Genomic DNA, 16197 nt, shown 5'->3' on the forward strand with positions numbered 1-16197 from the left:
CATCGGTTATTGCACTGAAACTCTATCCGCTCGGTCCTCCGTGGCCATATTGCTCTCCTGCGAGTATCTCTGTGCAGTTCGCTTGGGACCCCTTTACACATAACATGATTGAGGCAGAATGGAGCATGATGGAGAATTTGAATGGCATTTGTGGGAAAATCGGGGCAGCACTCGAATGCCTCATACAGCAGTCACCACATCCATTCAGGCACAGCACATGCACTCTATATTCGCTCTCAACAGAAACTCATTCAAATGGCGAGCAAAATGAGGTCGCACTGCCATCTGATTGTGTTGTCAGCATTTGCACGGCATGTCGTACTCAGGTTGAACATATCGTGCCATGGCCAAGGAGCTGCACAAAATAATTGGCTATGTCGAACTGTGCCCGAATGGCACGATCGAGGCAGCCCTCACACCAGTGCCAAATGTTGACGAATGGCCATTTGACCCTCTTTTGGACGGAGTCGGGTGGAGTCCAGGTGCCACCCACGAACATCCAACACCACTCGCGGGGCACTTAGAAAAGGCAGGGCAATTCGCACTGCCAGCAGGAAAATAGAGAGCATGCGACCACTTTCAAGCTGGCTGCATGAATGGCCCCACATTTTCTAAGTGCCCCATTAGTGTGTTACCAAGCAATGCAATTGTGTCTGTGTGCTCCCCTCACAATGTAAATAATAAAAAAATAAAACGAAGGCAATTCAGTACTTCCTCATTTATGTTCAGGAGGAGGATAATTCTTGTGTTGTCCGCACTTTTTAACAAGAATTAAATATTACAATGTGCGGTTGTGTTTTTGTGTGTGTGTGTGTGTGTTTTTTTTTTTTTTAAGTGAGGACAGATTCATGCCCAGTAACATGATTGTCTTACATTTAAACAGTACATTCATTGTTCTTATGATGTTTTGTGGACTCACATTATTTTGTGCTTTACAGTTATTTCCGTTGATTTGTGCACAGCATAAATAATATGTCCAGCATGTAATCACTGCTGCTGCTGTCTGAGTGCGATGTATGTCCTCGCACTGTGCGTGCACGCGCACATGAAGGTGCATAAACAGTCACCCCGGGATTGTTCACACCTGTCCAACCATGTGTCCCTCCCGACAGCAGGTACAATTTTTTACCATTTGCCAAATCGCTTTTTTTTTCCCACTCTTTTTCGGCCGGTTCCTGCTAATTCCGCCCAACTTTGTGTTATGTGTGAAGGACCCATTAGCATTCGCTTCACGGTCTCTCTGTGGAGAACTTTTATTTCAGTCTTCTTTTCTGTGCTTTGGGTCCGTGATAATTTTTTTCTTCCCGCTTCATCTCTCACCACTTTTGTGCTAAAGAGGAGGCACTTCCCCTGACCTCCAGCCAATGGAAAGCGCACACTCTCTCATCTGATGACTGTCAGCCAATCTGGGTGGAGTAACTGAGTGGAGTGACTATGATTGACATCTCATTTTAGGGATGCACCGATCCACAATTTTTCACTTCCAAACTGATCCCGATACCTGAATTTGGATCACTTCCGATACCAATACTTTTCTGATCCGATACCAGAGCTCTGTTTGCTTTATTATTATTATTATTGTTGTTGATTTATATAAGGGTTTTCTTAAAAGGAGACCTGAAAGTTTAGCTACAATTTGCCAGAAGGTGTATCTAGTAAAATTAAAGCGAAGATTTGATGTTTTGGTGAAAGAATTAAGTACTTTTATTTTTGTATAGACTTTTAAAGCCTTATTTTTATAGACTTAAAGAGAAAAGACAGCACACTCTCTCTCTCTCTTTCTCTCTCTCTCTCACTCACTGTTTTTGTGCTGTGCAATCTTCAAACTTTTTGGAAACATGAAGCCTTTCAACTGTAAAATAAATGTATCATCGGCGCTCATGTGCAGGATTTAATGGAGACTTTTTTCCCTTTCAGCAGACAGAATCTCTGTTTGGCTTCTCCTCCTTGGCTGCATGCTGAGCTGGCTTTCACAGCCTAGAGACAGTGAAGCGGCTTTTTACTACACATTTTCAGCAACAATTCAGTTAATTTTTTGGAAAATCCATGCTCGACGAACAGACAACTTGAACCTGAAATTTGCCACTGTCCTCAGCTTCAAACACTGCAGAAGAGAGCTCTCTCAAACAGCCCGGCTTCAGAAACCTCCTCCCCTCCTCACGCTGGGCAGCAAACAAAGCAGAGAGCAAACAGCAGTTGAGAGGATTCACAGTGGCTCTTCTCCATTCTCAGAAAATGTTGTGAGTTGGATCGGGTTGGATTTTCTGATACGTGAATTACGTCTGTATCGGAAGCCGATCCCGATACTGGATCAGATTGGTTGCAACCTTATCTCATTTAACCAATTGGGTAACGTAAAACAACTAATTTAGTGGGGTGACTGTGACTGACACCTGCTTACCCAATGATAACAGACATCAGCAACCCAAATACAACTTAGGGAATAAAATTAATACTACAGAAATAAATTAATATTTAGAAACCCAATGCTTTACCAGGATACATCCACTTAGGCCTGCTTTTTAATTTGTACCTGCTTTTTCTTTGGGTCATTTAATGCATGAACTACAATCCGCATAAGCTCCCATTCATCAGCTTTTTATTCTGTTTTCAGCTGCATCAGTTTAACAGATAAATTTCCTAATTGCCTGTTCAAACTACAGTAATCTCTGAATGCAGCTGGTGAAAATTAAGAATGCAGCACCACGAGTACTGTCCCCTGCAGTTATCCACCTGAAATTAATTCTCTAATTTGTTTGTAAGATAAACAGGGAGTATCAGATCCCACCGCTCTTTCCCACTAATTTACGTACATTTTCTGAAGTGTTGATTTGTCCTTGAAGACTCCGCCCGGTGGTGCTGTACGCCATTAACAGTGAAAAAACAAATCAGCATTTACTTTTCTGAAGGGCTTTCAAACATTTCCACTTTTGCTTTCACTTGGAGGTGTTTGGTGGTCGAAACAAATATTTTCACTTTCGTGCAGCTGTTTGTGCTAATGTGTTTTTTCGTGCTGATATGTGCAGAGGAAGGTGTTGATATTCTTATCCAAAGACAGATGGCACAAAGAAACTGACCACACACTGTCAGATCACCATGATGCCACTTTACACATCCTCATGCTTTGAAGTATACCTCAAAGTGACTTCAAGTCATTCACAAACTTTGATGAAACTGTTTTCACTTCTAACCCTTTGCACCTTTTAAAAGTTAGATAGTTGTGACCGCCTCTATTTGTGACAGACATGTAATTTTGGCCACATTACAAGGACATTTCCCTGTAATTTGGCTTGGACCCAGGATCAATGATCATACTTTATGAAGTCAACCTAGCAATCACTGCAAATTTCAAGTGCTCTGGTGTCAGTAAGAGAGGAATCTGTTTGATTCATGAGCTCCTCAGAGGTTGAGAGGAATGTTTAATGTGGAAAGTGTGTTTTAGACCATAATAAATACTTACATTTTACACAGCCATCCAAAGAATACACACTAGATGTTCAAAGGACGATTCGAGTGAAAGTCATTTTAATGTCAATTAGGAAATGACAATTGCTAAGTGCCTGACATGACTAATCGTCTAAAAATAAATGGCAAATACAATGGCACACAAGGGCCACGTTTGCCATTTTACAACATTAATGAACAAAATAAAGCACTTAGAAAATAAAACAGGTTTTCCAATGACAGCAGCCTAAATATTCAATGCAACCTCAATCTTGATGATTTATAGAATGTAAACTAAAGCCCATGGGGAAAGTGTGTTTGGCCACTTTGCTATTTTCATGATGTATATTTTGACCACAACAAAGGAGTTGTATTGAGTCTCAAAATTAATAGTCTGTGTTTTGGTCCGGAACATAATTACACTAATCAGATTGCCATGACTTAATCCCTCTGAGTTGTGTGTGATGGAACTTGGCAAATTACTATCTATGTTGCTGACTCAGTAGGGGAGAGAAGTGAAAGGTTTTCTGATGTGGGAACCAATCTGCACACAAACAAAGCACACAGAAGGTTATTTACAGGAGCAGCATGCGCCACATCTCCCTGAGGTGAAGCAGTTGAGCACCTCCATAAGGCTCCCTTCACACATAGTGCAAATTTGGTCAATTTGCGCATAGAGTGCACATGAAGTAGGAATCGTATGCAAATCGTGTAGAATCGTACCTACTTCCAACGCCTCATACACCTGTTGCTACAACTATTTGCACACACCAGCGGCTGAAAGACAGAATGTGTGCTCTGCCAGTCCATCGAACCCTCTCACAGCAGGTGTCAGCCAAATTCCAGGTGATATGCACACACATGCAACACTGCTCATATGGCACTTAGAAAATGTTTGGCCATTCATACTATCATCACTATCATCGTTGTCTGCAAACAATCACTGTCATGCTGGCAGTGAAATTTGTCTAAGTGCCTCACAAGTGTGGCTTTGGTCTGTGCACTGAACTGACACAATGTGTGGCCGCCGACAGAAGCAGCTGTGGAGATCTGTCATTCTGGACATCCCAGCTGGACAACACATACTGTGTTTGGACGGACATGGACTAACAACTGCCCACTGTGACATGCATGTGTCTGCTTGCTGTCATCACGTGGACATAAATAAAAACAGATCAGTGTGGAGACAGGCATTGACAGGCTGCCCCCAGGTTGAAATGGACCATCAGATCATAGCATGCAGCAGGCGATCTGACTGTCACATCACCCACATGAACTCTGTTCCACATGACGTGGTGTCAGTCCTGCGGTGCACCGTCCATAAGACATGCGTGTCGGGCAGGACACACGCGCGGGCTGGCTGGACACACGCCAGCAGTTGTGGACATGATGAGATGAGTGAACTGCTTTTCATTCATGTAATTTCATAACTCTGTCTGTGACCATGGGTCATCTACAGATGAACAGACATCATATTTGTATTGCCCGCTTGATAAGAGGGATTCAATATAATGCAATGTTTTTACATAGTGTGTAGTTTTATTTATTTATTTATTTTAATATGTCCATGTCCGTCCTAATATCAGGCATTTTCCTGCACCTTTCACAGGCAAGTGATGGTAGCTCAGTGGTAAAGTTTCTGACTGACAATCAGACCTTTTTTGAAAGTGTAGTTTCAAATCCCATGGGTGGCATGTATTTTTTATTTATTTTTTATTTTCACAGCAGCAGTACCATGTGGTTACACATGGCACTGCTGCTCGCACTGTGTTCTGGCATGTACAAAAACCATTGCAACATGTATTTTTTTTGAATTTTTTAAATTTCTTTTTCTTCACAGCAGCTGTGTGATGTGGTTACAGCTGTTCCTGTGTGCACAAACCATCGCAGTGGCATCGTACATGCCTGCACGTGGTGCGATATTTCGTGGTGCACTCATACGAGCTGTTCTGATGGGAGTTGCCCTGAGTTGTACATATTTGCACTATGTGTGAAGGGACCCTAATGCAACACCTCCTCCCCTTGATCTCTGTCCACCAGATCCCCAGAGCTATCCAATCGATTGCACGTGCAGATGCGTCTCACCTTCCCTACACACATGGACAATTCCTGCAAACCTGGGTAAAGAGCAAAACAAGTGCAAACCAAAAATAAAGTTTTTTAAGGTATAAACCTATTTTCCCTTGAGTATTTATTCATTTCATTTTCAGTTTTTGTATTGAGTGCTAATGTGTATCCCTGTGTGCACTAGCAAAGTGTATGTGCATCAGGAAACCACATACATAAGGTCTATCTGAATCGCGTGCTGCGTCAATATCTGGAAAAATACCACGCACTCCTCTTCACACCAGGTTTTTGGTCATGGGGAAATGGCTTTCTGCTTTCGCACAGTACCGGTGTGCCAGCATTGTGCCTGAATACACCTCATTTTAACATCAACATTCCCATGAATGCAATTACTCTTTGTGATGTCAGTGCTGGATGTGAAAATGACAGTTGCATAGGTTGTAAATTATTGACACTTGTGCTTAGCTTATTATCTTTCATGAATTTTTTTTATATATATATATATATATATATATATATATATATATATATATATATATATATATTATATATATATATATATATATATATATATATATATATATATATATATATATATATATATATGCAGAAAGGCTCAGGCAAAAATCAAGACCCCAGTTTCAATTTCATCATGTAAGATGTGTAATTTGAGGTGTCCTTGTTTATTTTGTTTGTTTGTTTTATATTGCAGCAGGTATCATAATCTGATATTCTCATGCAAAAACTACCAGTTTTTAAACTGTTGTTCCTCTGCTAGTGGTGAGACCATATGAGAAAATATATATATATTTGTATCATAATCAAGATGAATGTAGTTTAAAATCCTTGCTGAAATAAGAGGTTGGCTGAAATCATACATGATTACAACGATGAGAAAACTCATTTACATAGAAATACATGACTAGGCAGACACTGACAGTCCACTTCATATATATTAATGGTAATCATTGTGCCTTTGAAACACTGAATCATTTATGACTATACTGAAAAAAACATTTCCACTGCCCGGTTAAGATAAATGGATTTATTTCACTGAGGGATGCTCAAATGCATTTTTGGAAATATACACTATAACAAGTAAAAGTCTATTAGCCCTAGATGCATACTTTATGCATAATTTACAAATCATATTCATTAGATCATATCACATTTAAAAAACTCAATCTGATGGAAGTGATTGTAAAATTTAGTGAGTTTGATTTGGGCACTGTCATTACAATCACACGGGCACAAATTCACCCAATAACAAAAAAATCAGTTTTATCCGCATTCAAATGACTAACTTGTCTATTGCTGTAGGTTAAAATAAGTGAACCGTTTGATGATTTGTCACTTTCAAAAATGGATTTATTTTCTGTGCGATAAACTTGATTTACTGAAATTTGTGAGAAAATTTAATTTTCTTGAGTCTGGTTCCCTGCACTGTTAACAGTGTACAGTTTACCCAGCAAAAAAAGGGTGGGTGAGTGAGTTGGTCAATCCCAACCAGATCTTGCAGACAATAAAGGCTATCATCTTGAAATCACTAAACTAAAAAGAGCACATTATAAGAAACAGAAAGAACAGATAGAAGTGAGGACGGTGCCACGTTTTCTTGTCGGCACTGCAAATTAGAGATTTCTAACACGAAACAGTGCTTCATAACCTTTCATGTGTTGAACGCGATTCCAAAGTCTGTATGTTATCGGATGATATCATATGCTGTGCTGCCACCTGTGAAACATTGGCACCTGCTGGACAGTTCAGGATTGCACATACATATCAAATTTTGAATGACATATTTAAAGGCTGTAGTCAGCAGACAGTCTATACATACACTAGCATGTATGTTGCTTGTTTTAAACATGTTTTTTATTATTGAGTGATCACTGATGTCACAGCAGATAACAGAGGAATCCTGCAAATAGTGATACAAGCACCAAATTCATTCATTCATTCATTCATTCATTCATTCATCTTCTACCGCTTAATCCAATTAAGGGTCACAGCAAAAAAAAAAAAAAACTCCTTAGACATTACTCTTTTTGAAAAAAAACTGACTGACCACTTGAATTATCAGTTGGTTGGCAGGTATGATTGAAAAATGCACCAATCATATTGAAAACTATACCACATTATTTGTCTGATCATAAAGATTCTAAAAAGGTATAGTTTGGACTCTCCGTGAATGTTGGGTAGTTATGGGGTAAAAACAGCAATGGTGAATGGTGAAAAAGGACAATTTCAGTCTATACAGGGTAACATAAAGGGCATCTGGAAAGTATTCACAGCACTTCACTTTTTCCACATTTTATGTTACAGCCATATTCCAAAATGGATGAAATTCTTTTTTCTTCCTCTTAAAATTCTACACACAGTACTCCATAATGACATTGTGAAAACATTTTTTTTTAATTTTAGATTTTTACAAATTTAGAAAAAAACAACAAAACAAAAACAAACAAATCACACATACATAAGCATTCACAGCCTTTGTCATGAAGCTCAAAACTGAGCTCAGGTGCATCCTCTTTCCACTGATTGGAGTCCACCTAGGGTAAATTCAATGGATTGGACATGATTTGGAAAGACATACACCTGTCTACATATAAGGTCCACAGCTGACAGTGCATGGCAGAGCACAAACCAAGCATTAAGTCAAAAGAATTGCCTGTAGACTTCTGAGACAGGATGGCCTGGAGACACAAATCTGTGGAAGGCTACAAAAACATTTCTGCTGCTTTGAAGGTCCCAATGAGCACAGTGGCCTCCATCATCTGTAAATGAAAGACGTTTGGATCCACCAGGACTGCCCACCTAAACTGAGCGGTCAGGTGACAATGGCCTTAGTCAGGGAGGTGACCAAGAACCCGATGGCCACTTTGTCAGAGCTCCAGCATTCCTCTGTGGAGAGAGGAGACCCTTCCAGAAGGACAACAATTTCTGCAGCAATCCACCAATCAGGCCTGTATGGCAGAGTGGCTAGACAGAAGACACTCCTGAAAAGCACATGGCAGGCCATCTGTAGTTTGCCAAAAGGCACTTGAAGGACTCTTGGACAATGAGAATGTTTTCTGGTCTGATGAGACAAAGATTGAACTCTTTGACATGAATGCTCGGTGTCATGTTTGGAGGAAACCAGGCACCATTCCTACAGTGAAACATGCTAAAAAAACCCGTTTCTTTTACTTTGTAGACCAAGCATTCAACAGGCTCAAAACTATTCCAATTGTTAAGCGTATTAGCTCACCCAATAATTTGCACCACTTTTTTTTCCAAAATTAAAGCAACTTTAACTTTTGACCTCTGTACAAACTGAAATTGATCTTTGTCACCATTCTTGCTATTTTTACTCCATAACTCTGTAACATTCAGTCATAGATGGGCCAAACTATACCTTTTTGGAAGCTTTTGTGATCAGACAAATAATAATAATAATTCAATATGATTGGAGCATTTTGACCCCTGTGTAATTTTTCACTTAACACCTACCTGGCCACATATTATTTTTTCCAAGAGTAATGTCTGACAAGTAATTGTGCTGAATTTGGTGTTTGTGTATCAGCATGAAGGATTGTTTCAGTTATCTACTGAACTATGACTTGTGTTTTTGTATTTTTGATCTCAGAACTGGGTGCATAATTTCAAACGGTGATATCAAGATTTAATTGATTTATTTTTTTATATATTAAAAAGTGTTTGACAAAACTATGTTATTATCCTTTACCTTCATATGAAGGTGAGTAATCTGTTATTGTGTCTCATTGCTCAGGTCGGCGGGAGGTGACTGTCAGAAGAAATGCCGGTCCCAGGTGCCTTAGTACATCACCACCGGCACCATGGCGACTGCTTGGCCAGTGAGAAGAGAGAGGTGCTCCCATGGCTCCACCTTCTTTGTTAGATGGTCCTCCTTAATGCTCCTATGTTTGTTGTGGGTATTGCTGTGGCTGCCTTGGCCAACCCAAGCTGAACAAGTGGGTAGTGGGTTACATGGTGGAAAGGCACTCCACAGTTCCTTGTCCACTTCTTCATCATCATCTCCATCAGCCTCTTCATCCTGGGGGTTCAGCACAAGGCAGACCGGAGGACAGCTGGATTGGTTGCTCTCAGAGAAGGGACCATTTCATCGATGTCCAGAGTACACAGAGTTCAGAGAGCGGTTCCAGCAGGGGTTTTCTACCAGATACAAGATCTACAGGTGAGAGGTGTTGGAGTCTCTTTTGTGATGGAAAATGGAGAGAAAAAAGTCAGTGTGATGTGGAATTGTCAATCAAGTTTGCTAAATCATTGTGTTCCTTTCTTAGTGTGGTTGTCATGCTTTTAAGCTCACCCTCCCAAGGGCCCCTTCACACATGGCATGCCTCGAACACCTGTCGCTACAACTATTCATGCACAACAGCGGCCAAAAGGCAGATAGTGCTCTGTGAGAGCCCATTCAATCCCTCTCATGGCAGGTGTTGGCCAAATTCCAGGTGACATACGAGGTCTGTCCATAAAGTATCGTACCTTTTTATTTTTTTTTTAAACTATATGGATTTGATTCATATGTTTTTACGTCAGACATGCTTGAACCCTTGTGCGCATGCGTGAGTTTTTCCACGCCTGTCGGTGATGTCATTCGCCTGTGAGCACGCCTTGTGGAAGGAGTGGTCCCGCCCCCTCGTCAGATTTTCATTATCTGGAAATGGCGGAATGATTTGGGTTTTTTTTCCATCAGAATTTTTTCAGAAGCTGTTAGAGACTGGCACCTGGAAACCATTCGAAAAATTTATCTGGCTTTCGGTGAAAATTTTACGGGCTTCACAGAGAATAAGGTCTGTTAGTACAGCTTTAAGGACCCCTTTAAGGACCCCTTTAAGGACGCTCGGCGCACCGCGCTCCGAGCTGCGACGACGCGGCACAAGCCACCGGACCATTTCTAAATGGATGGCTCTGTGGATATGAGACCGTCGTGTGCTCTTTCTCTGGTTATCACAAGAGCTGGACATCAGCCATTTTCCGGCAGATTTCACTTTTAACAAGAGATTTTGTCATGGAAAGCCGCGTGGAGGCTTCGCGCATCATGACCGATTCGCTTTGGAAGCGAGACAAAGGAACACCTCCGTTTCGGCGTGTCAGAAGACAGTCACGTATCGCCAAAAAAATGCCGAAAAAATTTTGTCAGTTATTACGGCGAAAATTAAAGACTTCCTCTTCCTCTAATTGGTCTTTTTTTTAATATACATTTGTTTCCTTGTTATAGGACAGTGATAGCGCAGTGGCAAAGTATCTGTCTGTTAATCAGAGCTTTTGTAAGTTACAGGTTCGAATCTCATGGGTGGCATGTATTTCTTTTCTTTTTCTCCACATCAGCGGCGTGATGTGGTGAAACACGTTCCAGCTGGTTTTTATTGTTTCCCACAACAGTGGCATGATGTGGCTCAACACGTTCCAGCTGCTTGGCCTGTGTTCGTGCACGAGCGTGCACAAAACCGTCGCCAGTGTGTCATGCGTGCCTGTGCGACCGTGCATCCCTCACGACATCAGGTGGTTTTGTGGTTCCTCATTTCGTGTTTGGTTCACAGATTTTCTTCCAGTATGTGCATCTTTCGTATTATGTGTGAAGGGGCCTTAAGGTCTGGTTTTAATAGTAATCAGCCATCTTGCATTGTCTAAGCTATTCCATGACAAGATATCTTTGAGGTTGTTATCCCTCACATTTGTTCCCATAAAATTATAAATTCTTCAGCTGTTTAACCAGCATTTCAATAATTATTTGAGATTATGATCACACTAGGTAACAGTACTCATTGGCTTGAATAATCGAAGAGCTATAACAGATGGGCATTGTTTGTATACAGTAGCACCAATAAGATATGCAGACACTTTTTAGATAGAATTTCCTCATAACCAACACAGAAATTATTGCATGGTGGAAATCGAGCTGTTGACTCCAATGGCCTTGACCTTCACACATATGACAGACCTTTGGCTGTCCTTGCCAGGGTAATTCCCAAATCCTCTTTTGTACATGTGCTAGGCCTTGACTAAAAATTTGGTTGAAAATTAAATTCTTTGACCTTAACCCAAATGAGAATGATCTATGAAACATTTAATATGTTTAGGTCATTTCTGCAGTTTACTTTCATCCACCTCCCAGCCTTGGTAGAAATCAGCAAAAGAACCACAAAGGAATAGACAGACATTGCATTGACCATAGTGTCTGACATTTGACAAATTCAACATTGTTTGGGTAATTCTGGAGCCCACCTACATGTTTGTGAAAGGTTTTGTGCAAATATGAGACAAAAACAAAATTTTGACATTTGTTCCCAGTTATCATGACTTTGATTCATTAGTTTTCATGCAAACCATAGTGAAAAATCTAAATGTTGACGTATGTTCTAAATTACCTTGACCTTTGTCAGAAATTCTGGGGTTCACCTTCATCCACATGTCACGTTTGGTGGAATATGACCAATTGACCTGTGAGGAGAAAGACAACAAGGAAGCAAGAACAGACATTGCTCAGATTTTTGGAGTGATTTTTCATGGTAGTGGCATCTATGGTGGCATGTAGTCTATCCCTGCAGTGATATATATATATATATAAATACAAAATAATTCATGCTTATTGATATAAACATTTTTTAAATGATGGCAACAACAGCACTCCTAAATCATCACTTTAATTTAGACAGTCAGAGGATGGATTACTGAACATTTCACTGCCTATATCTCAAATATTAATTTACATCAGTATTTAAGAAATCCATAGAGTGCATCACAAAAGAAATGAGATTTTTTTCTTTTCTGTGACCAGCTTTCCTTTGCCTTCAGAGGATAGAGCAGTTTCTTCTAGAACCAGCTGTCCTCTGTTTGCAGAGGATAGAACTGTGCATCTACTACAAAACATTTAACAGGTAGCTACTCAACTGATTTTAAACTTCATAAATGTTTGTAACTGTTAAGCTTTGTTTACGTCTGCAAAAATATTGGTAGATAATTGGTCTGATGATTGTTTTCAAAGTTATCTGAAAAGCTAATCCGGTAATGAAAACTTTATCTTCCATAATTAGCAGTTAGCAGATTAGCGGAACTGTACCCACCACTATATATAGTAGGGATGTCCTGATCAGGTGTTTTTGGCCCCAATCCGATTCCGAGTCATCTGATTTTGAGTATCTGTCGATCTGATACATTAAAAAACTGAATGAACAATGAACAAATGGTAAATATATAATAATTTCATTTAATCACCTTATTTATTATTTATCACTTAAACAGTGCACTTATCCTTGAGGTAGGTTGAACAATCAAGTAATAGTCTACCAGACTTAAAAAATATACAAATTTCCATGTTATTTTATTTGTCTAAAAATAAATGTCAAAGGTTCCTTATGTTAAACAAGAAATTATCTAATCTGAAATAACAGGTGGTTTAAATTTATAGATGAAAGGTTTTTAAAGAACCATTTATTGATTTTGCTATTTTAATTACAAGTATTCTAAACTTTTTTTAAACAGTAATCAGAAATTTTGAGGTAACAAACAATAACAACAACAAAATATTTCCAAGGATTTTTCTTCAGACACGTGGTTTCTGCACTGATCTGTGGTTCAAATCCCCGCCTGACTGGAAAATCACTAAGGGCCCTTGGGCAAGGCCTTTAATCCCCTATTGCTCCCGGTGTGTAGTGAGCGCCTTGTATGGCAGCACCCTGACCTCGGGGTGAATGTGAGGCATTACTGTAAAGTGCTTTGAGCATCTGATGCAGATGGAAAAGCGCTATATAAATGCAGTCCATTTACCATTTGTACAGATCAGTGGTTTCTAACACTAGTCTTCCGTGGTTTGGCCCGACGCGTCGTTCCTATTGGACAGCGTGAAGCTACGTCACAGCTCAGAGCATCGAAAGTTCAAAAGTCAACTTGAAAAATAAAAGGAAAAAAACAACTTACATTTGTGTCCTGACGGTCCTCAATGTCCCTCTGATGCTTTATCAGTGTTCAACAAGTTCAGAGCAGCACAGTGAACGTGAATGAAGACGGAAGCTCTTTAAGACGATCCTAAATGTGATGAGTGTGCACGTCGCTCGTGCACACACCATCTCTCGCTCCGTTTTGCAGACAAACGATCACAGGACAATTAGTTTTTTTATTTTTGTTAATCAGATGACAGATCGTCCTCCTGAGGACTTGGTCAGCACCGGGTCCTGCTGCGCACGGAGGGATGATTGAGCAAGAGTTTCGGTGGGAAAGTGTCCATCATCCTCTTGTCGTTCCATTGAGGCGTCAGGCTGAGCGCATAAACACACAAACAGCAGTTCTGCGAAAGAAACTTTGCACGTGTAACTCCCCCCACCTCTGTCCAGTTGAACTTATGTTTTTTCTTTTGTTGAATTAAAAAAAAAAAAAAAAGATTGGGTTGAACTTTGACCGCATCAGCTTGCCAACAAGCGGCAATGTGCGCTCCCGTCAGAAGCGTCGCTTTAGCTCGGCTTTTGACGCGACGCTTCTGACGCCTCTAAAAAGCAACGCGTCTCACGCCTCTGATGGTTCCGACGTGTGAAAGGCCCATTAATCTGCAGTAACAAGCCTGAAATAGCGCTGATAAAAATAATGAGGATAAAATCTATATCGGATTCCTGATCGGGATGCAACATCCGATTTCGATCAAGTCTGAAACCACGTGATCGTATATATATATATATATATATATATATATATATATATATATATATATATATATATATATATATATATATATATATATATATATATTATATATATATACCGTTAAAAAGAGGAGAATGTTTTTTTTGACCCAACTACTTTATATTATATATGGATATATAGATGTTGTTTTACAGATACTGTTGTTGAACATTGTCGGTCATTAGTTGTTATGCTTTGTGTAGTGTTATGAAGGTGCTGGAGGAGTGGGGGTGGGAGGACAGTGGCCAGTTCAGGGGTGGCAGTGAGGAAGAAGCTTTGTTCAGTCTGGAGATGTTTGTCTTTGAGGCCATATAGCGCCTTCCAGAGGGCAGCAGAGAGAAGAGATTGTGTGTAGGATGAGTTGCATCCTTTAGAATGTTACAATACTTTCTGAAGATGCCTTCCAGTGTGGGCGGGGGGCATCCATTTATTTTTCTCAGCTGAGTGGATGACTCTGGTCAGAGGTTTCCTGTTCCCTGCTGTAAAGTTGGCAAATGATGCTGTATTGCAATATGTTGGTATTCTCTCCATAGAACAGTTGTACTGGAGAAGGCTACAAGAAGCTCAGTAGAAGTTAATTTTCCTGAGTGTTAGGCTTTTTGACCAGAGCAGTGGTGCTTACTGTCCGTGATAGGTCCTCTGTGATGTGAATTTCCACAAACTAAAGGCTGGAAACCTTCTCTATTTCTTCTCCTTTGATGTTTAGATTAGATTAGATTAGATTAGATTAAACTTTATTGTCAACCTCAGTGGAAACTTGTCTTTAGTTCACCACAAAAAAGTTTAGACAATCACAAAACATGACAGTTAATATACAATAGATAAAATTACAATAAATAATGGTTTCATAAAAATTCATCCAATTTCATGTGCTGCATAACTTCTGCATTACTTCACTAGCACCTGTTCAGTAGACTGACTGCATTAGGCACAAATGACCCCCTATACACCTTCTTTGTTGCAAAAGGCATTCTGTAACGGCACCACGAGGGCATCAGTTCAAACTCCTCAAACAAAGGATGGTCCTTGTCACTGATGATAGATTTCGTCATTCTCTGCAAAGCTGCCTGGTAAAGAACATCCAGTGACTTTTGCTCCTGACCAATCACCTTCGCTGCATTTTTAACAATTTTGTTCAGTTTGTTCTTGTTTACAACTGTGAGATATCCAAACCATACAGTTATATTGAACACAAGAACACTTTCAATGAGACTAACATAGACTTTCTGAAGAGTCTGTGAGTTCACACCAAAGCCCCTGAGTTTCCTAATCAGGAATAGTCTCTGGTTGGCTTTCTTATAAGTCTCGACACATTTTGTGAAAAACTGAGCTTATTATCTATGAGGGTACCTAAGTACTTAAAGCTGCTCACAACCTCAACTGGCTGGTCAGAGATAGACAAGGACTGAGTAGGACCAGAGTCACTCAGGATGAGCTCCTTAGTCTTATTTACATTGATAATCAGTGAATGCTGCCTACACCACTGTTCAACCATATGCACTTGAGCCTCATAGCTGCAGGTAGCATTCTTTTTAAAAAGACCCACAATTGCCATGTCATCAGCATATTTAAAAAGTTTAATATTATTGTCTTTTACCTGTAAGGCATTAATATACAGAGAAAACAACACAGGTGACAAAACACATCCCTGCGGTGCACCTGTACTGATCATAGTCTCATTTGACACTGCTCCATTCATGTGTACCCTCTGCGGTCGATCGATCAAAAAGTCTCTCAACCAGTGGATCAGTCCTCCATTCACCCCCAAAGAGGAGAGCTTTCCCAGCAGTATGTCAGTCTTTATTGTATTAAAAGCAGAAGTCAAATCAATGAATAAAATCCGCACAGATGAATCCTTCTGTTGTAGATGACTGGCCACAGTGTTAATCAGGGTCAGTGTAGCATCCTCTGTCCCCCTGAGAGGCCTATAGGCAAATTGTAGGGGGTCAAGCTGAGTCTTTACAGCTGTGATGAGATGTTTGCTCACCA

General features: G+C 40.1%; 1 protein-coding gene across 1 annotated transcript in view; it reads left to right on the top strand.

Moving 5' to 3' along the window:
• Nucleotides 1–16197, top strand: part of brinp2 (bone morphogenetic protein/retinoic acid inducible neural-specific 2) — a 680262-nt gene that overhangs the window by 277035 nt on the left and 387030 nt on the right. Inside the window, exon 2 of the mRNA XM_034184056.1 lies at nt 9284–9709. Within this exon, the coding sequence (XP_034039947.1) occupies nt 9351–9709 (359 nt within the window). The 5' untranslated portion in view covers nt 9284–9350. The remainder of the gene's footprint in view (nt 1–9283; nt 9710–16197) is intronic.

Source organism: Thalassophryne amazonica, chromosome 12, assembly GCF_902500255.1.
Source record: "Thalassophryne amazonica chromosome 12, fThaAma1.1, whole genome shotgun sequence".
Taxonomy (NCBI): Eukaryota; Metazoa; Chordata; class Actinopteri; order Batrachoidiformes; family Batrachoididae; genus Thalassophryne; species Thalassophryne amazonica.